Genomic DNA, 21,490 nt, shown 5'->3' with positions numbered 1-21,490 from the left:
ATAAAAAGAATAACTAATTGCACAGTTTACTTGTAAATCACGAGATGAATCTTTTAAACCTAGTTACTCCATAATTAGACAATGTTTGTCAAATAAAAACGAAAATGCTACGGTGTCAAAAATCTAAAAAAAAAATTCAAACAAGGCCTAGTACACCAAGTTGGCGATTGGAATGGGACGGAGAGAAGGTAATCCACTGCAGGATGAATGAAGCAATCTGGAAGGAAAGTAGATGAGAACGAGAGTGGTCTGAATCTGATGGTGGCAGCAACAAATTCAGTCGAGAAAGCACAAGAGCACAGAGTTTTTCTTTTCTTTTGGAAAAAAGATAAGCACGTACAGATGGTTCTTATGACGGCAACAGCAAGGCAGTAGATCGAGTAGTATATAATACAATATGATGAACTGATGAAAACGGAGGTTTTTGTCCAGCAGATTTTGTTTGTTCTAAAAGCTATACACGTGTTTGATTCAGCTTTGCCCAATCCCTCTGGCTCTGTTTGTAGACCTGCAACATTAATTTCTAGAAAGCATGCGGTGATCTATGAAATCTCACGTCGATTGTTTATCTGTGTTTGGAGAATGTTTTCACGAGTAACATTTCTAATTAATTATGATTTTTTTTTTTTGCATTTTTGTGCTTACGCTACTGCCAACAGCCGCGGAGGGTGGTGGATAACAAACAAACAAATGAATAGTACAGATGCTTTGGGTTGCTGTCGTACAATGGTAAAAATACTGTAGAGGAATGGATAACAGTGCGTGCCCAAATTAGAAGTCTCTCCAAACCGCCAAAGGTTAAGCTTGGTTGCCTCCTCCAACTAATCAAACTCCAGCCTTTGCTGAGCTGAGCTGAGCTGCTCCACATCATGCGCGCACGAGCGTGGGAGCAATGGGGACCGGATCTCGAGACCATGATGAGCTTATTGCGCTTGAGCCGACATGGAGGAGTTGTGCGTGCGAGGGAAGTGCCAAGCACTGTGAAAACTTGTTGGGTGGAGCCTTGGGGATGCCTTCCCGCGGCGGACGGCGACGCAGCAGCTCACGACGGGTCACGGCCGACACGCCGCACGCGCTGGCTGGACCGGGGTCGTTCGCAGGTGGAGTGGAGGGGAGGAGCGCGTCAGAAAGCTCCTCTAGAGAACTCTGATCCCGATCGACGAGTCCGCCGGCAGCGGCCGGCGTATAGTCGCGCTCGAGCTCCCACAGCCATGAGTCCCGACGGTATCGTATCGCCTCCACAGAAACAAAGGCAAAGCCCGTGCCCGACAGATACAGCAACGCCTGATCGTCGTTGCCCGGCGACACGGCGCCGGAGAAACCAATTCCGGCAGGGCACCTCCTCATCAGTCCGGACGAAAAAGATCTAGCTATCGGCCAACCAACTGCTTGCCAAGAAAATATATTTTTTTCTTTCTTTCTTTTTTTTTCTTTTTTTTAGATGGATAGAGATGAAGAGAGTCTCTGTACGAGTGAAAGAAAGATGGTTAGCTTGGAACAGTGAAGAATCGTTTCACTGATCATCATCACTCAGTACAACACTAATGTAGTACAAGCAAAGAAGCTACCATACATACAAGCAACACAGCATCAACAGTAAAGCACGCACGGATCAGCTCCCTCGCCTCGCGGGGACGGCCACTAATTACAAAACTTTCCCAGCAAACAAATGGGCGAGGGAGGGAGCTATCTAGGCCCGATTAATTAATTCCGGGCAACTAATTAGCAGCGCCGCCACTAGTTGGCAGCACAGCACAGCACGCGCACACAAGAGTAGAGAAGAGACACGGAGAGGAGCAAGCTTGCTGGAGGTCGGAGAGGTCTAGATTAATGGATGATGGAGTGGTTACGTCGGGGGGCCGCCGGCAGGTGGTGCTACTGCTACCCTGCTAGCTTAGCTAGTAGGAGCAGGTGACCCTGAGCATGGACCGGCCGCGGAGCATGCCGCGGTACAGCGCCTCCCGGTTGGCCGGCATGGGCGTCGTCCTCAGCGCCGCGGTACAGCACGACGGCTCGGCCTCCGCCTCCGCCTCCTCCCGCGCCGCCCCGGCGGCAGCGGCGTTGGCGGCGCCATTGTCCTTGGTGTCCACGACGTCGTCCGCGAAGCGCACCCGCTTCTGCTGGCTCTTCCCTCGCCGCGCCATCTCCCGCTTCTTCTTCTTCCGCTTGTCTGCACGCACGGGAAACGTACTCCCGCCGTTAGGGGAGGGGGGGGGGCACTCTCCAGCAACAGCAACAGCAAGTAAACGCCCACCCCGGCCGGCAGTCCGGCGCGCCGCGCCGCGGCAGGGGAAGGAACCGAGAAGGACAGAACAGACGGCGCGCGCGCACTTACCGGACGAGGCGAGGCACGGGCGGAGACGAGGGGACGGGGCGGCGTCGGAGGGGACCAGGTGCGGCTGCTTGGCGCGGCACAGGGAGTAGAGGACGAGCGTGCCGGAGAGCGCCATGGCGGTGGCCGCGATGGCGAGGCCCGCGTGGGAGCCGCCCGACGACGACAACGAGGACGGGGAGGAGGAGGACGGCGCCATGAGGAGCAGCAGAGTCCGCCGACGAGGGCCGAGCCGAGGGGGCAACACCGAGAAACAGGAACAGGGAGAGCGAGCGGAGTATTTTGGGCGGAGGACGGAGGTCGTTGGAGGCGTTGGGCCGGGTGGTGGTTGTGGGGGGGACCGTGTCGTGCTACCAGAGCCTGTGGCCACCACCTGCAGTCGCGCACGCTGCTCTATTATAAAGGAACGGGAGGGTCCGGAGTCCGGACTCGCTCACCTGCTTTCCGTCAGTCTATAGGGTCAAATTTGTTTACTACTAATAATCCAGATTTACGCTAATCCGCTGCGTGAAGTTTCTTGGAAACCATTTGGCCCGTATCATCTAAAAATCCATTTCAAAAGCTACACGGATGAGGTGAGAAAGGCATGTCGCTACAACGGCTACTCTCAAAATGTGCTACTGAGGTGGCGTACCAGGTGTCACTCTCGTGGGTGGTGGGTATTAGAGTTTTATCTTCTCTTTAGGGTCAGTTTAGATTGGGAACGAAAATTTTTTGGATGTCACATCGGATGTGTCGGAAGGATGTCGGGAGAGGTTTTTAGAAACTAATAAAAAAACAAATTACATAGCTCGTCAGGAAACTGCAAGACAAATTTATTAAGCATAACTAATCTATCATTAGCATATGTGGGTTACTGTAGCACTTAAGGCTAATCATGGAGTAACTAGGCTTAAAAGATTCGTCTCGCGATTCTCAACTAAACTGTGTAATTAGTTTATTTTTTTATCTACATTTAATGTTCCATGCATGTGTCCAAAGATTCGATTGGATGGATAAAAAATTTTTAGGTGGGGAACTAAACAGGGCCTTACTCCTCTCCGAGCGACGGTGAAAAGGAGAAATGAAATTGTCTTCTAAATGGCAGCTCCGTTGAAGATAAAGGCGACCACTTTGGCATCAACATCTTCATGAATATGACGACATAGAGACTTTTGTTTCCGGACTGCAGCATCAAGACAGAGATGATGTCGTCGGCATAGAATAATTTTCTTCGGTCTCTTCTCCGTTTTTTTGTGGTTAGATCTAGCCACGATGAAGAATAATTCTCAGATTAGTCTTTCTCACTCTTCAGTAGCAAAAAGAAGAAGGACGACACTAGAAAAAAGAAATCCCCTAATTTCACCTAGTGGTCATCGTTCGTTAGTCATTTGTTTTTAGGCCATTTGACGAATGTTTGCATGTATGGTCATCCATACTGTAAAGCATCTAACATGTTTGGTTTGAGTTATGCTTTTCATAGTGTAGATACTATTTTCTAATTCAAAAATATCTGTAGCGTATTTGATGTACCAGCTATCATATAATATTTTTTTTTTGTCGCAAAAAAAGTTATCACCCTCTCACTGGTACACACGACTACTTTAGCTTTTTACCTAGTTGAACACGCCCAATATCAACTTGCCATGATAAGCACAACCAGCATGACGATAGTAATAGTCGGTCCAAGTCCAACAACAACAACAACAACAACAACAAACTCGATCATTGCATCAGACAGAGCTCTTACAACCTACAACAATAAACAAAAAACGATATCGGTTATCGAAATACTTGATACTTTGAAACCAAACCTAGTAGACTAAGCGGCATTTAGTTCTCAAAAATTGTACAAATTTTTTTAAGATTCTTCGTCACATCAAATCCTACGACACAAGCATAGAACATTAAATATAGATAAAAAATAACTAATTACATAATTTTCCTATAATCTACTAGACAAAACTTTTGAGCCTAGTTAATCTATAATTAAATAATAATTGTGAAATACAAACGAAGTGCTACCGTAGCCATTTTGCAAAAATTTATACAACTAATAAATAGAACTTCCTCTAGAACCAACCCACCTCCTCCCTATCTTCTTTCTCTCGTTTTTTTCTTCGCTCTTCCATTCTCTCTCCTCCCTATTAGTTAACTTATTAGTAGTTAGGGGGGGGGGGCTTGAGCCCCCACAACCTCCATGTTGGATCCATCCCTCAATAAATTGACAACATCATATGACTTGGTTCACGTTTTATTTTTGTTATTTTATTATTATATTGTGTGAGGACTAAGGAGGCGATGCAGCAAGGCCTCACCCATAGACCATAGTCAGCATGCATAGACTCCCAGTTTAGCACTAATTAGATTGCATTCATAAGGGAGCCAGATTCTCCGATAGGAAACAAAGTGCTTGCATCTTAGGCACGAAAACTAAATTCGACGCATGTTCGAACAAGGGAGAGAAACATTGCCGTAAGGATCTGTTTAGATCACAACTAGATTGTTATAATATATGAAATTATTATAGTTAGGTTATGGATTATAATAATGAGAGTATTTCGGTCCCTATGTTATTATGATTGATTAAAGTGAGAAATCCTTATATTACCGTTTAGAAGATGACGAGAGAAAAGAGGATAACCTTGGGAGGTGGGGAGGGTGTGATTTGGACTTTATGTAAAATCATGTCTTTCTTGGCCGGATTATGAGATTATAGTAATAAGAGACTTTGATTATAATAATTCATAACATAATTACTTTTGTTTTGTTTGGACCATAATCTGATTAGGCCTTGTTTAGATTCAAAAACTTTTTGAATTTTTGTAATGTAGCACTTTCGTTTGTATTTGATAATTATTGTCCAACCATGGACTAACTAGACTTAAAAGATTCGTTTCGCAAATTACAGACAAATTGTACGATTAGTTATTTTTTATCTGTATTTAATGTTCCATACATGTGCCGCAAGATTCGATGACAGAGAATTTTTTTAAAAAATTGGATTTTAGGTAGAACTAAACAAATCCTTATTATAATCATATATATAGGTGTCTAATGTAAGCGTGAAACATTTACAAGCAGCATTTATCCATAGCATATGACATGGGAGTAGTTGGGTGCATGGTGATGGTATCTTTTTTTTTTCTTTAAGCAATGATGATGGTATGGATGGATAGGATAGCATCAGCAAGCAAGAGAGGTAGGAGTAGTACAAATAATCGGCCACCGGACCGGTCACCGGAGCGCCGGAGCGGTATACGACGGCCACAAGCAACACGCGCGCATTGCATTATCGGTCAGGCGGCGGCCGGCGCAGGTCCACGCAAAATAAGCCTAAACTACAGAGTGACAGCGTAAGCCAGGACAGGAGTCGAGGCCGGCGCGCACCGCACGCACACGCACGCAGGCGTCTTTGAATTTGATCCGGCACGGCAACCCCCATGGTTGGACACCGTCGCCATCAGCCACCTGGGACGGTGACGCTGAGTGACCTTATAGCTCACCTACGGCCTCGCCGAAATCGCCGTGTCCAAAGCATTTTCATTTATCTGAAAAATTATAGCTAAAAATACTATTAACTGATTATAGAAGAGAAAAGTACTGTTGAAGGACTGACAAATTCGATAAATAAAATCAAATAAACAGAGTAGTCCTAGTCCTCCTATCCAACGACGACGGCTACGACGGCTGCCGCATATGATTGCCGAATCCTGCTGCATATTCTACTCTACCACCGCTCTCGCAATCGCATTATCCGTCGTCTCGAGTCTCCTGCACCGCACCGCTGTTGTGTGTTTTCTCCATCCGGCGGTTTCCGTCGGCCTATCCATTCTCTGGATATTGCTTGCACAGACGCAACTAGCTAGTAGCTAGTGCAGCAGCCCGCCTCTCTATCCCTAATGTTGGAAAGTCACATGAGGCAACGGCCAAAGCGTGCCAAGTTGCCAACAACGGGTGACGCACGCCATCGCCACGAAAGGGATGCCAAAAGAGAGGTGAGGTGACACCCCAGCATGCAGCACTTCGCACCGAGAGCTAGCCTACTAGTAGTTTATGCAAAGATTTGCTTCGTTTTGTTAGCTATAGCTACTAGCTGGTGTGTGTGTGTGTGTGTGTGTGTGTGTGTGAGTATATCCTAGATTCTCTGCAGGGGTGACGAGGTGTGAGTGCTATCTATGTCATGTGTGCGAGCAGCGCCTACCTCCGATTTGTTGCGGACTGACGACCCGTCCAATTGAAGCTGAGCCCCGGCCCAGAATTTTAGCAGTGTAGCGCAAAACAAACCGCGCTTTTGCCACGCTTTGAGCATAGAATGGGCCCTAATTGGCGTACTTTCCTGTTGGACTAGTGTTTTTCAAAGACACGACGATGTACACCGGCGAAAACTCGGTGAGGCACGCACCATCCTCCGTAATAATGGACAAGTAGCAAGCATCTCTACTAGTGTCTGGCCAAATAAAGTGCCAGGTTTTTTCTTTCTTCTCCCTTTGCCACTCTGGTTCCAGTCACCAGTTCGGGGGAAGAAAAGTGGATACTTATTATGTGCCTGTGGAAAATCCAAATGTGATAAGATACTACAAATGCTAATCCATTGGTGCTTGGTAGGATTAGGATTTAGGAGTACTACTACTGCGTTGCAATTGGAAAACACATGTCATGTAGCAACAAGTATATGGCACCAGGTGTCCTGGTCATGGCAGCGAGCGATCATCATCATCAGACGGAGTAGTGGGCAGAGACGAGACGAGCGGTGCGCGTCGCAGGCACATGCGTCCTTGTGCTTATCCACTCCGAGATCCGCAGAGGCCCCGCCTGCGCCACCGCCATGATTGTTGGCGGGCGAACATGGCCGACCGTCGTGTCCGGCGGGCCAATGGGGCGGGTGGGAGAGCAGCCGACGACGAGCACGGGCACGGGCACGGGCACGGGCAGGGGGCACGGCCCGCCTGCACCAAGTGCAGCGGCTCGTCTGCTGAGCAAAGCATCGCCTGAGCGAGCGACGCCACCGAGGAAGAAACCGACACCCGCGCCCGCCCCGTGCTCTCGCTTTCTCGGCACGGCACTACGGCAGGGGACCCCCCCGCCCCGGTCCTATGCACTCGCTGCGCTGACGCGAGACGCCGCCGTCCTGAGCGTACCCTCAGGAGCCGTCGCTGTCGGGACACTTGTCGCCGGTGTGGGTGACCTCAGACTCTGGACACTTGTCGCCGTGAGGTGCCGGTGTGGCCACTGTTTCTTGAGAAATGAGATCCTTGGCTGTTGGTTGACGCCCAAAATTTGATTGCGTCGATCTCAGTTTTTTTTTTCGGCCATATGATTTGGTACCGAGACTTGCTAGAACCCTCAATAATTTTGAACTTTTCCTTGCTAAATTGGAGTTGTGCCCAAAATAGAGAAACTCCCATCGTTATCTCCCGTCACTTAAACCTTCAAAGATAGATTCGATTTGCTGTTCCACTTACTACCACTCCTCGAACCTAGACCTCCCTATGTGTCTGATCCAAATGACATCTATTTTATTTAGATTTTGTCTTTGTTTTATCTTCTGATCTCATCTCCTTTGTTTTTTATTATTGCCGTGATTCTTTTTTGGCCTCAGAATTAGATTGACCGGATGGAGGTTAGACACCAAGGTGTAATTCAATTTTGTTCTACTTTTCCTTATAATATTTAGTGTTTTTAGGTTTTTAACATCTACGCTCTGGTCATGTATATATTTCATCAATTATAATTGGAGAAAATTGCTATTCTAGGACTCCCAAACATGTGGCTTTGTTAAAATAGGATTCCTAACATTGACATCGCTAAAACAACATTCGAAACGTTTGCACTTTGTTTTCCATGACATTTGGTGTATTAAATCTCTTTTCTTATCTAAATACATGTATTTCTCTTCTTTTTGGACTCTTTTATCCTTATGTCATTTGGACGTTGATTACGTACGGTAATTTCATCGGTGTTTCATCTAGCCACCGATCGATTCATCTCCCATACGAGTATGATTGCGCCCACGCCGCCGGCCGCCCAGCTGTCGCCCCTCCTTCCCTTCCAATCTGGCGCACGCCGCTCCCCTGCCTGGTGCCGATGATGGATGGAGAGCCTCCACCTGGTGTCGATGGAACCAACGATCCTGGTGCCTCGTTGCATATGTCTCATTGTTTATTAATTTTTACTATATATGAACGTGTGCACTTCATATATGCCATGCCCAGCCAAGGCACCGGCACCAGCCAAGGCACTGCCCAGCTAGGCGGCGACGGCAGGCAGCAAGTCAGTCACGGTAGCTGCCCAGCCAGCCAGCGCAGTGAAGAACGACCGATCAAATTCCCGCACGTAACCAACGTCCCAGATGACAGAAGAATAAAAGAGTCGAGAAGAGAAATACATGTATTTAGATGAGAAAAGAGATTTAATACATTAAATGTCATACAAAACAAAGTGCAAACGTTTAGAATGTCGTTTTAGCGATGTCAGCGTTACAAATCATATTTTAACAAAGGCGCATGTTTGGGAGTCCTATAATAGCAATTTTCTCATTATAATTGTTGTCGGTTTGAACCGTCTCTCGTATGTTCAAATCCTGGCTTCGCCGGCCGGGTCCAGAAATGTCAAGAGGAAATCCAATCCCAACAAAATACCTGCATACCTGCACACGATCCACACGTCACGCAGTAAGCGAGTCTTCCTGCATTGCTTCAGTAACGGACGAACCAGCTACCAAACCAGATCAAACTAGTACAAGATACTTTTACGACACAATCAGACAACGGGCAATCACCTTATCCCCGTCTCCGAAAAAACTAATCATCGGACCTTGACCGATGGCATGCAAATCTTTGTGGATATATTGGCCTTGTTTAGTTTCAAAAAATTTTGCAAAATAGAAATAGTAGCACTTTCGTTTGTATTTGACAAATATTATCCAATCATAAACTAACTAGACTCAAAAGATTTGTCTCGTCAATTCCGATCAAACTGTGTAATTAGTTTTTATTTTCGTCTATATTTAATACTCCATGCATGTGTCTAAAGATTTGATGTGACCGAGAATCTAGAAAATTTTGCAAATCTTTTTGGGAACTAAACAAGGCCTGGGGCTGAAACTGGTGGACGAAACGCAAGGGCAGCACCAACCAGCCGGCGCCTGTGCCCATCACACACCAACCCAAACGAAGCTACCTAGAAACCTCTGCAGCCATTTCAATTCTCCTTCACATCTCTGGTTGATTGCTTTCATCAGCGACGTAGCTTTCAGCCGTTCTAGAAGATCAGACCAAGTGGAACAACCAAGAGGCAGGCAGGCTATCAAACTCCAGCCATAGGACTCTCCTGTGGTTCCCACGATTCTGGCTTTTCCACATCTCAAGAAAAAACAATTATAATGGCTTTTATCTTTTCTAGAAGCTCCTTTTAGGAGCGCTAGGCATCCCGTCCCTGGAAACGATATCCACCTCATAACATCAGGATTCAAGCAGAACTGGCAGCATTACCTTCTCCCGTTGTGTTCAAAGCACTGGCAGACCACGTTCACTACGAACTCTCGGAACATGCAGCTGGAAGGGTCGATTCAGCAACGGTGATTAACTGATTCACTCGCGAGGTTGAGTGATTGTTGTCACAAAACCTACCTGTACAAACGCGGCATGCTCATGTTCCTCATGAAGCACTAAGCAGCTTTTGCACCATGCGGACACATCTGAACTAAAAACATATACAAACCCCTTATGCACCTCGAGAGTTTCTTGACATCTGCTTTGGCACCTTTTTATGCACATACAGCCCCTTTTTTGCACCTTGCTTTGGCAATGCAAATACATGCAACAGGGTCATTGGAAACCATAAGGAAGACTAACGATACGGGCGGATTATTACATTCACTAGGCAATGACTTGTGCCAAGTCGCCGTGGAAAAAGACATACAGGTATAACCAGCACCCTTTTTGCCGGGCAATTTTGTAGTCAGTAAAGGTCACAGCTCCAGTCTGAGTTGAGGAGCACAAGGAATTGTAATTAAGTTAGGAGAGTTTCCCTGTGTGTGTTACAGTCTAACAAAACTCGCCCCAGACGGGGGGTAAAACAAGCCTTCGGAAATTCACGGTGAACAGCTAAGTCGGTGTCGATGGTGTCAATAGCTGAAACGTGAGAAATGTAGCAAATGAGTCGTGGGTTACATTAATAAAGAGAACACATCCAAAGAAAGTGAGATACAAGAAAATGAGTAGCAGGACATAATTGAATCCTTTTTAGCTCAAGGGGATTCAAATGATTGAAAACAAAAATGACTAGGTGAAACACTGTCAAACTTTAAGCATTACCATGTTCAAATCAATCAAGCCCTATATAACAAGAAAGATGTATTCTATTAATCTAACATATATGAAAATGTGGGGAAAAATATCACCAAGCACCAGAATAGATAGCACCAAACAAAAATATGCACAAATTTAAGCTTTAGGCCAAATGTATGAGAAATACTGGTATTTTCTTTGAGATTATAAGATATAGAGACAAGCAAGTGTTGTGCTTTATAGTTTAGAAAGGTGCTACATCTGCTTGATCCTGTGATAAATCTCATACATTAGCACTATTGGTGTCACAAAAAAAACATTGTCTTCAAGATTAATGCTTGTGAATAATGAGATTCTATGGCACTTGTACTGAGACCAGGCTTTAGTTGTGTAAATGTGAGAAAGCAATGACATATTTTCCCAAACATCAAAAATATTAGAAGGGTTTCAAATACCAGTCAGGACAGCTCGCCACATAATGTTCTGAGGAAAAGGCTGCAGCAGCGCACCTCTTGTAAATTTGATGCACATTTTTGAGGCAATCAAACACTATCTATAACTCAGTCTGTGTTGGCCATCAGTATCTATATATTCTATACATTACACACATATCATCCCATCAAACACCAAATAAACTGGTTTTACAGAACTACACTAACTCCTAGAAACTACAACATACACTTTAAGGACCTGCTTCAAATAACACACATTTTTTGCCCAGAATGTAAAAAAAATACATCTTTTATGGATGAAACAAATACTGACAAGTGTGGCCCGTCAATGGTGAGACACTCCATCCTAACACACCATTGCTTTCACATGGACTGGTTTGCCATAACATTGACATGGCATGTCGTATCATATGTTTGGATGACAGTCTGGTTGACACGATCAAGCAGAAACTAATCATGCTTGAGATCATTATCCACATGTTGTGCTGCGCCATCACATGCAGCATTCATCCAAACACCATAAAGCTATGTTTTCATGTCATGCAGGCTAATCTGTCACTTGGGTCATGTATAATGTAAATGTGCTTTAAGAAAAAAAGTTGAGCAAGAATAATGCGGTTGTTTGAAAAAAGTTCTAAAAGTGTAGTTCTTTGATAGTTTGAATAGAATAAATGCAATCTTTTACTAATTTATTTACTTGCATTCATTGTATGGGAAAAGGATCATTTTATCACTAAACAATATCTCTCCCTGTAGTACTATATTATACATTGATCTCTAAGCAATATCTCTCACTATAGTACTATATATACATTTTATTTTCTTACAAATCACCAGAATAAATAAAATAAATAGCATTTCTAACTGAATATTCATCCTTCTTAAATTTCTTATCTCCATACACAAATTACTACACATACAAAACTAAATTAGTAACAAAGTTTGAGGAATCCTAGGACAGATTGGACCATGAGATCATGATTTTGCTGGTATGATGCAATCATGCAGACCATACTTGTCTCATTTCCCAAACCTTACAAGTATAGACTCAGGAATAATAGTCCACTCAATATCTAGTTTTCACACCAAACATTCCAAAAGGTACCTAGAAGTAATCCCTCGTTTTCCTTTTACAAGGCAAGCAGGCAACTTAACATTCAAGCTTTTTAATCTTTGACCAATAATTAATCTAAGAACTTGTAGATTAGACCATATGAATTTAGCATCATTGAATTCATATTTGAAAGCATTTTGATATGATGTCAACTTCATAGCCATGAAGATTTTAATATATATGATATGTTAATGGTCAAGTGTGATATTGGGGATCACACCCGGTCAAACCACGCCTCACATTTTGAAAAGGAGTAAAATGTTATCGACAAATGCAATATGTATAGCATTGTCAAACTGTACACCAAAACAACAATATTTAGCAGTCATCTACCACTGGTATTCTCTAATCATCTCATATCAAAACAGGAGATACGCACAGAATTTCTAAGTAGCAAGACAGAAAGTCATCAACTTAAGATGTTACTGTATGCGAACCATTAGCTTCATACATTTTGGTAGAAACAGTTAACTATAGTTCCTAGATATGATATGCTGCCTAAACATAATCTAAGATCTTTCCATTGAATCCCAATTACCAAATAGGTGCAGGCAGTTACAACATAAGTTGCCCATAGCCAAAAAACAACAGCACTAAGTTCGAAGGATAGCCATGCACATGCACCCAAAAAGGGAATTAGGATGTAAGACAAAAGGGTGTATCAAGTGTAATGGTGGTAGTACGAATCAATAACTAGATTGTTACCAGTATGCCAGGCATGGGCCTCGATGATCTCATGTTTATCACTTCATTTCTGCTGAATCAAAATTAGGACGAAAATGCCACCACTGCTTCCAGTTCTATATTGAAGGCACCATCTTTGACTTCAAAAAGGAACTATTCAACCAGTAAAATTCATGTGTTGTCATTATCTCTACAGTCAGCCATGCCAATAATGATGGCTGATTTTTCCCCAACAACTCCAGAATTTAATCAAGAGACAGATTTTTCTTCATCGCCTCATAAACTATATAGGTAATACTTGCAGCAGGCACCACTTTAAGGAGATTTGGTAGAATTCCTTTGTAGAATCCAGAAACACCCTCATGCTGTAGGGTTCTCCAGAAGACATCAGACATTCCTCTATAGGCAGATTCTGAATTGGCTTGTTGAGCTTGCAGTCTACATATATTTAGAAAAAGCTGAGAGAGAGAGAGAGAGAGAGAGAGATTGATTTTCAGGACATACAATTAAAAACTCATTACCTTGTTCTGATGACCTGTAAAGGGTAAACACATGTTGCCCCTAGAGCTCCAGAGACAGTCCCACAACCTAGCTGTACTAGAGGACCAGGATCTGCATGACATTGAAAGATAACACTGAAGAATCAATAAACACAGTTGAAATAAAGGTAGGAAACAGGAGAGAGAGAGAGAGGGCCTACCACTGTCCTTCAGTATATATGTCTTTGACACATCTTTCAAAGTCTCATATACAGCAAGATCAATTCCGGCATAAGGTACGATACCAAGCAAAGATGGAACAAGACCTCTGTAAAAAGCTCGGGGGCCTTCATGCACCAAAATATCCCTTGAGAGCTGACCAATTCTAGGAACTTTACCACCCTCACCTGAATACGTCTGTAGACGAGTCTTTACTAAATCTATAGGATAAATTGCTGTTTGAGCCACTGCACCAGCTAAACCACCAGCAACGAGACGTTCAGAAGCACCAATTTCACTCTTATTTTCTCCTTTGCTCTTCATAATATATTCTTTTAACATTTCATAGGCATAAAATCTTATTGCACTTTCTGGAGCGACTTTTACAACATTCAATCCATTCCCTCTAAAAAATCCCAGCATGCCACCTTTAGTCCAGATATCTTTAATTGCATGCATGACTGTAGTACGCGTCGTTTGTACTTGCATGATCACTTTAAGGCGATCCAGAGGAGCAGTTGCAGTACGAGATGCTGCACCAGCAATCCCTCCAGCAATGAGATATTTGCTTGCATTGACATGTTTACTTATGCCTTCTGGTATAGCAGCATGTTCACCTATATCAACAAGGCAGACTCTTTCCCAGTGATGATAAATGTTCTCAATGGTCGCCTCATTGGGGTAAAGTAGAAGAAAATCCCTCCATTCTTCAAAAGTAATAATCCCATTGTTGTCCTTATCCACATGCTCAACAAATCTTGCCAGCTCCTCATCATTAATCTCTATACCTGCAGACAGCAAACTGACACTGCTTGTAAGATAGACTACATATACAAATTTAACTGAAGCTTGAAATAACCTGGTCACAAAGACAGAGAAGACTAGAAGAGTATATCAAAAGCACTAGCATTGAAGCAAAGAGCATGAGGCGATTTTCAGAACTCTAGACACAGGAGGAAATCAGATCTTTATCGTATGTGATTCTGTAAAATATTGATGGTAGGCAGAATGAAGTTAGTACCCTAATTAGGGAGCCTGCAGTCTTAATGGAACATAACAGGTATGATGCGTTGATCTGTAACTATAAACCCATAAACTTCCCCAAATCAAAGACCAGAGATTATAGTCACCATTTTAATGGGAAATACCCAGGTTCATCACAATTAATTCCATGTTTTGGGGAATCAACCCATTCTAGATGAGGTCCGCAGATTTCACTCATCATACTAGTACTAATTATTAGCTTGTGAGGAATGAGGTGGTGATGGATCAACTCATTCCATTCCACAAATCAAATAAAAAACTAAAAGAATGAGATGATGATGGACTACTTCATTCCACAAACTAAACACCCTTATCACACTAGCAACTAAAATACGAATGTAGAATTTAGAAAGATCATAAGATATGGTGAGTGTTAAATACAAAGGAGGATCTGTGCCCTGGCTTGGCCAGGATTTATGTCATTAAGGAATGGTATCTATGTGATTTGGTTGATATCTTCTAGATTAGATTTTTGTTAGGCTAAAGATTATATTGGACCTGTTAGGAACCAGCCTATATATGGAGGCAAGGCTCATTCAGACGATTCAGGAAAGAGCTCTCTTGCTGCACAGTGCACAACACTTGAGCATCAGGCTCCACCAGCACATGCCTCCCTCCATCAGCTGTGCCACAGCTACTTCACTGTGGGCTCAGTTCACGATCTCATCCTCCAACCTCTCATATAGTATATTTGATCCCAATGTCTACGACATAACACCATATGTCATGAAACGTATTGAAAATTGCATACAAGCAAAGATGGAATCCAGAAGTGTTCTTGATATGTGTTAGAACATGTTAACAAGGGAAAGGTTCACAAACCATTGAAAACATTCAGAATGCACACATCATTCAATCACAGTTAACACCAGAGTATTCCGTTGGACCAGGTGTGTCTGCCAGCCACCTGAGAGGGCCTCTCTTGCAAGGTTAGCCAGCACTTGCCATTGACCTCCACTACACCTCTCCCACAAGCTTACACATTCTGTAGAGAGGAACACTAGACAAAGCAACGGCTTTGGTTTCAGCTCAGCCTCCAGGTGACTAAAGCAAGGGTTCTTTGCAAATCAGAGTAGCCCCAGTCTAGTTGGATCTGCGAAGCCAAATTAATAAAAAAAACCAAAAAACTTCATGTGGCTGATTTTCAAGGATAGACTTAATTCTAGAAACCTGCAAAGAAGTTACAATTTTGTGTTATGCAGCCTAAATCTAGAAGAGACCATATATCATCTGTTCTTTGAATGCCCCTTCAGCGCTAGATGTCGGAATTTTATTGGGATTTCTTGGGATCATGTCATCAGCTTCTTCGATACAATCCAGAAAGCCAAAGTGGAATGTCAACATCAATTCTTCATGGAACTTTTCATCGTTGCAGCATAGAAGATATGGAAACAAAGAAATGCTCAAATCTTCAGAGGAACACAACCTTTCTTTCCAGTCTTGAAAATTATGCTTTGTACATACTGTAAAGCTACATCTTCACACTAGCATCAGCCTCTCCCTTAGGCTAAACAGCCTGTTGTAAAGTTTCTTTGTCTAGATAGCAAGGAGCCCAGGAAAGGAGAACACTTTAATTATTTTAGGGGCCTGGATTGTTGGAAGCATAGGAATGCATGTGTGTGTGTGTGTGTGTGTTTTTTTGTGTGTGTGTGTGGGGGGGGGGGGGGGGGGCTTCTCCTTCACTTAACATGATTTGGAGTGAGCTCAAGAATGAGCACAGCCTCTGGTGCATGGCTAGGGCAAGAAAATTACAGGGGTTAGGTCTCACGCTTGCAGACTAGGTCTTTTTGAACTAAGGTTGAGTCGTATTGTCCACTATGTGTTTAACCATAAGGCTGTGTAATTGCCTCAATTCATATTTGGTCCCTGTATGAGTGAGGATCCTGTTGGAGACCCCCACCCCCCTCTTTCATCTCTATAATACAATGGAACACAGCTCTCCTGCATTTTCAAAAAAGGAAAAAAAACAGATTAAGCTCACTCTTGCCATCAGCCTCTCCCTTCGGCTAAACAGCCTGTTGTAAACTTTCTGTCTACCTTCTTTGCAGTTTTTGTTATATAGTTTTGTTTACTCTTTTATATTTTTAATACATACTAGCAAACATGCCAATGCCGCTGCACTGCAACGGAACATACAATTTGTTAGGCGGTGATCGTGCCAATGATAATGAGCTAGTTATTTTTGTTGGATTTAATTGGCCTTGGCCTAACCTTAAATCAAATAGATTCCATGGCCCATTAATAATGCTAGTGCAATAAAGGATTAATCCCATATGAGAAATTGATAGGAGATTGAATCAACTTAATAGATGACTATTGTGTGCACAGGTTGAGTTTTAAGAAAGGTGGAAGGCGAGCAACACGTGACACACCCACATGTGTGCCATGACGCATACGGTCTGAGGCAGCCAGATCATGACATGAGTGGTGCGACACCAACAAATGTTTTGCAGCTCTAAACTTAATGTGAGAACAGTGAGAGTGAGGGATGACGGACCGAAGGACAGAGTTAGAGAAAAGAAGGGACAGACGGACAGGGGAGTGTGGGAGAGAGTGAGAGATGGAAGAAAGAATTTTTCGCTCTTTAATGATAATTAGAAATAGATAATACCAAACTAGGAGCTTCCCCTACAGTATTCCCCTTCAAAAAACTTAGACTCAGTATGTCATGTAGACATGGACACCATGTCAACACTCTCGTACCGCAGCGCGTGGTCACTTGATCAGGACCTGAAGTGGCTAATTTATCAATTTTAGGTACCTGAATCTGCAACTTAGAAGTGAACTCATGTCATGGAACAACGTTAGGGACCCCAAGCACATTTTACTCTTGCTTACGTAAATGGGGGAAAATCTGTACCACATATATGCAGAACTGGATTGGATTTTATCATCACACAGTAGACCATATATCATGGATAGCATTGTCCGCGACAATGCGAGAATGTTAGGTAAGAGAAAGTTTAGGCTATAAAAGACAAATGATCAGGGCTATGTGATTTTCATTAGCAAGACTTGATGTGTCAACACCTTCATTATGCAGGTCCTTAAGAGGGCAATGAGATAATATGTATTGACAATCCATTGATATTAATTCATTAATTTTCATATGCCAATGTCAATGCCATAATTAGTATTGAAGGAACTATTTGCAAGAAATTGTAACTCAGTTGTATGTCTATGTTGAAACATTAAGCATATGTACATAAGCGATGCTCAGGATTTAGTGAACCATCCGTAATCATTTATCAGATATTCGGTTTCATGCAGTGGAAGCATTTTCAATGGTTCAAAACTAGCTTGTGTTACTTAAGATTCATGCATGCACTATATATGCTATGAACATGTCTAAAAGACAACTTGAAGACTGCATATATCTATGCACAAGATGACATATAAGTGTAGTTGTAAAGATATGTTACTGGTTCTGATTTTGCACCAGATGTCAGATACAAATAATTTATGAACCCACAAACCAAGTGTATGTGTTGATTTAAACCAGAATTACGAAGGAAAGAAAAATAGTATCCTGCTAGCACATTGTGAGCAGAAACTAGCATCTATCCACAGAAGTAGGTGGTAGCCTCCACTTAAATAAAAAAAAAGATTAACCAAGCTAGAAATCTATACAGGAATTGAAGGATAGAACCACGGCCAACTTCCACTTGTTCTCATTCTGCATTTTTTTTCTTTCTCCATTTGTTTGTCAAGATATGGAACTGTGGAACTGCAGTGGTAAGCTCAGGCATGTTTTACACACTGCATCCAACCTAAATGTTTATATAGCACAGAAAGCTATCATGGTACTAGTAGCCATACATCTTATCCAGGAAAAGTTAACAGAAATTTAACTTAATCTGCATTCTAAATTTTGTAACAGTAGTAACAGTAGTAAAAGTCATAGCACTATGGCAATAGATAATGTGACGACCAATTGGCTGAACATGGTCTTACTTATAACAGGGATAATAATAGATAACTATTTACTCATTTTTTATATTTGAAGACATCTTATAGCTCAAACTGTCTGCTACTCTCATATACTGAATGCTTGCAGAAGAATGCGGCAGGAACTGGAAGTTCAAGTAACATCAGTAAAGTAATCTGTATCGGTAACCCCATTTGCAGAAAACATTTTCCGTGTCGACACCTAACAACACTCGCTTACATCTACTATAGTAAATTAGTAGTTAACCAAACAAGTAAAGAAAAATAAAGGGTACTCCAGTAAACTGCGACGGCTGGGTTCTAATTGTCTGACGCACCCAACAACCAGCAGACGTTACTATGCCACAGCAACTACATTACGCACAAAGCGCCGGATTCCTGTTACCGCGCACGCGTCGTGCGACAGCACAGCACGGAGGTGGCCAGAATCACCGGTACTGGAGAAGCGTGGTTTGGCCTAGGAAACACATACCAGCCTTGACGAGCGCGTCCCAGAGCTCCTCGGGGAGGATGCACCCGTTGTGCTCGACGTCGATGGCCTGGAAGATGCGGTAGAGCTCGAGCTCCTTGTCGTCCATGTAGCGCCTGAAGTCGTCGTAGCCGACGCGGCCGTCGCGGTCGCGGTCGCAGGCGCGGAGCAGCTCCCTGGCGTACTTGCACTCGGCGGGCACCTGCAGCGCGGCGAGGCCGGCCTCGATCTGCGCGTAGTCGAGCTGCCCGCGGCCCTCGGTGTCGAAGAAGGCGAACATGTCCCGGATCCGCGCCTCCCGCTCGGCCTCCGTCTCGTGGAGCGCGAGCAGCACGTGCTCCATGGTCACGGGCCCCGCCTTCCGCACCGGCTCGCACCCCGCCGCTCCGGCCCCCGCGGCCGCGGCTGCTGCGGCGTGGGGCTGGGACGCGGACGCGGAGGCGGAGGCGCCGCCGCGGGGGCTCACCGCGTGGGCCGCCGCGCCGGTCATGTCGCCGGCGGCGGGCGGCGGCGGAGGAGGAGGAGGGCGCGGTGGTGGGGTGGGGTGGTTTCGGCTGGCCCGGGGATGGAATGGAATGCAGCGGAGCCGGGAGGGGAGGGAAAGGCGACGGGGGAAGAAGGCAAGGGGAATATGCGTGGATGTGTGCGTGTCTGAGGCCTACGGCGACGTATTCAAGCGCATCGCCGTATTCGTGGCCGGAATACGGGAATTTGTAATTGCATTGCTGAGACATTGGCCGTTGGGGTACTTTTCGTCCAACTCTTGTGATGATGACTACTATACTCCTATATTTATATGAGAAAAATTTTGTTAGATCCACCTCCAGGTTAACATATGGTTTTTCAAATTCGAATCTCTCGATATCACTCGCTCAGGTTAATGCACATGAAATGAAAACGACACCATTTTTTTGTAAATGCGTATTTCAGATTAAGGCCTTGTTTACTTTCCAAAAAATTTTGCAAAATAGGAATAGTAGCACTTTCGTTTGTATTTGACAAATATTGTCCAATTATGGACTAACTAGGCTCAAAAAATTCGTCTCGTCAATTCCGACCAAACTGTGCAATTAGTTTTTATTTTTATCTATATTTAATACTCCATGCATACGTCTAAAGATTCGATGTGACGGAAAATCTAAAAAAGTTTGCAAAATTTTTAGAACTAAACAAGGCCTAAAATATTTTCTTCTGGTTCTGGGTGTAGACGACGGTTGTTGTGCGCTGGGCTGGGCAATGGGCATGGCCGCATGGGTGGCCATTCCAATTCCAACTTGGTGTGAGTTGGACAGAGACGGGGAGGCGTGCGTGGCGGTATGAATGCTCGAAACCTGTAACCACTCGTGTCGCGGATACGGATCGCGGTGGGACCGGTCGGTGGATTAAGCGCGTGTCGCGATTTCGGACGCCCAAATGGCGCGTGTGATCCACGTGGTTCCTAACAAACGCTGAACACGTATCCGAGAGGTGTGTTTGATTGTGAGGTCGTCCTCCATGGAGGTTTTGTGATTCAGTTTTTAACATATCCATATTGTAAAAATAGTGCAAAAGAGTTTTATCCCTATGACTATCTTTATTCTCATTAAACTCTTATCATCTCTCTTCATCATTAATATAGTGTCACATTAGCATATTTAATGTATATGAAACTCTAATAAAACTACTTTGAGACTGGCCTGAGGCAATGAAGAAAGTATTAGAACAATATTTAGGCCTTGTTTAGTTCCAAAAATTTTTGGAAATCGACACGGTATCACTTTCGTTTGTATTTGACAAATATTGTCCAATCATGGACTAAGTAGACTTAAAAGATTCGTCTCGTCAATTCCGACCAAACTGTGCAATTAGTTTTTATTTTCGTCTATGTTTAATACTCTATGCATACGTCTAAAGATTTGATGTGATGGAGGATCTGAAAAATTTTGTAAAATTTTTGGAGAACTAAACAAGGCCTTAGACGTGAGATTTGGTGATGCAGAAAGTATGCTTAAGATCGTATAGTATCGTATCTTTGCTGCCCTAAAGCGTGCATCCACTTTAAACGAGGGTGAAATTGGTGGATACAGTCATACAGAGAACGAGGGAATAAACTGGAAGGAACCGGCTTGATGCAGAAGAAAAGGAAAGGAATCAAATGAGGAGGGCAAGAAAAGCTGAAAGCATCAACTGGTCCAAACTCCAAAGATGGTCACCGATGATCAAGTGATCAGCGCTCACCAATCACCACACCATTTCCTCTTCCATCAAAGACTGGACCAGCAAAAAAATAAAGAAGTCAATGAATGACATGACACCAATGTCCCTCCATTTCTGACCAGAGATTATGATACTCCTACCTACCTTTGGAAATGCTTCTTGTAATCTCAGGATATTCTATGAAATATAACTGTCTTTTCCTTATTTTTCTACTACTATTAGGGCCTGTTTAGATTGGAGATGAAAAATTTTTAGGTGTCACATCGGATGTGTCGAAAGTATG

The 21,490-nt window shown here is 43.6% G+C and overlaps 2 protein-coding genes across 4 annotated transcripts; both read right to left on the bottom strand.

The window, feature by feature from the left end:
* On the bottom strand, positions 1,488-2,725 carry LOC8082263. Its single transcript, XM_002437208.2, has 2 exons — positions 2,336-2,725; positions 1,488-2,170 (listed from the first exon to the last, which is right to left on the bottom strand). The coding sequence occupies exons 1-2, from the start codon at positions 2,529-2,531 to the stop codon at positions 1,899-1,901; spliced, it is 468 nt and encodes a 155-aa protein (XP_002437253.1). The 5' UTR covers positions 2,532-2,725; the 3' UTR covers positions 1,488-1,898.
* Positions 8,678-19,761, bottom strand: LOC8082262 (calcium-binding mitochondrial carrier protein SCaMC-1). Of its 3 annotated transcripts, none has more exons than XM_021449261.1 (5): positions 19,015-19,761; positions 13,553-14,352; positions 13,374-13,464; positions 12,874-13,290; positions 8,678-8,960 (listed from the first exon to the last, which is right to left on the bottom strand). In XM_021449261.1, the coding sequence occupies exons 1-4, from the start codon at positions 19,743-19,745 to the stop codon at positions 13,098-13,100; spliced, it is 1,815 nt and encodes a 604-aa protein (XP_021304936.1). In that variant the 5' UTR covers positions 19,746-19,761; the 3' UTR covers positions 8,678-8,960; positions 12,874-13,097. The 3 variants fall into 3 exon arrangements, with proteins under 3 accessions (XP_021304936.1, XP_021304935.1, XP_002437252.1); XM_021449260.1 differs by lacking the exon at positions 8,678-8,960 and adding an exon at positions 10,012-10,446; XM_002437207.2 differs by lacking the exon at positions 8,678-8,960 and adding an exon at positions 10,012-10,446 and having other exon boundaries at positions 13,553-14,338; positions 19,015-19,613.

Source organism: Sorghum bicolor, chromosome 10 (genome assembly GCF_000003195.3).
Source record: "Sorghum bicolor cultivar BTx623 chromosome 10, Sorghum_bicolor_NCBIv3, whole genome shotgun sequence".
Classification (NCBI taxonomy): Eukaryota; Viridiplantae; Streptophyta; class Magnoliopsida; order Poales; family Poaceae; genus Sorghum; species Sorghum bicolor.
The sequence above is the reverse complement of the archived record's forward strand: the minus strand, read 5'-3'. Positions and strand labels throughout refer to the sequence as shown.

What these genes read in the sequence shown, in the direction of transcription:
- LOC8082263 (XM_002437208.2), bottom strand. Translation starts at nt 2,531, where the DNA reads ATGGCGCCGTCCTCCTCCTCCCCGTCCTCGTTGTCGTCGTCGGGCGGC. An exon ending in CCCGTGCCTCGCCTCGTCCG is followed by an intron (nt 2,171 to 2,335) that starts GTAAGTGCGCGC and finishes CCGTGCGTGCAG; the next exon opens with ACAAGCGGAAGAAGAAGAAG.
- LOC8082262 (XM_021449261.1), bottom strand. Translation starts at nt 19,745, where the DNA reads ATGTCTCAGCAATGCAATTACAAATTCCCGTATTCCGGCCACGAATAC. An exon ending in ATATATACTGAAGGACAGTG is followed by an intron (nt 13,465 to 13,552) that starts GTAGGCCCTCTC and finishes AATGTCATGCAG; the next exon opens with ATCCTGGTCCTCTAGTACAG. An exon ending in TTACAGGTCATCAGAACAAG is followed by an intron (nt 13,291 to 13,373) that starts GTAATGAGTTTT and finishes AAATATATGTAG; the next exon opens with ACTGCAAGCTCAACAAGCCA.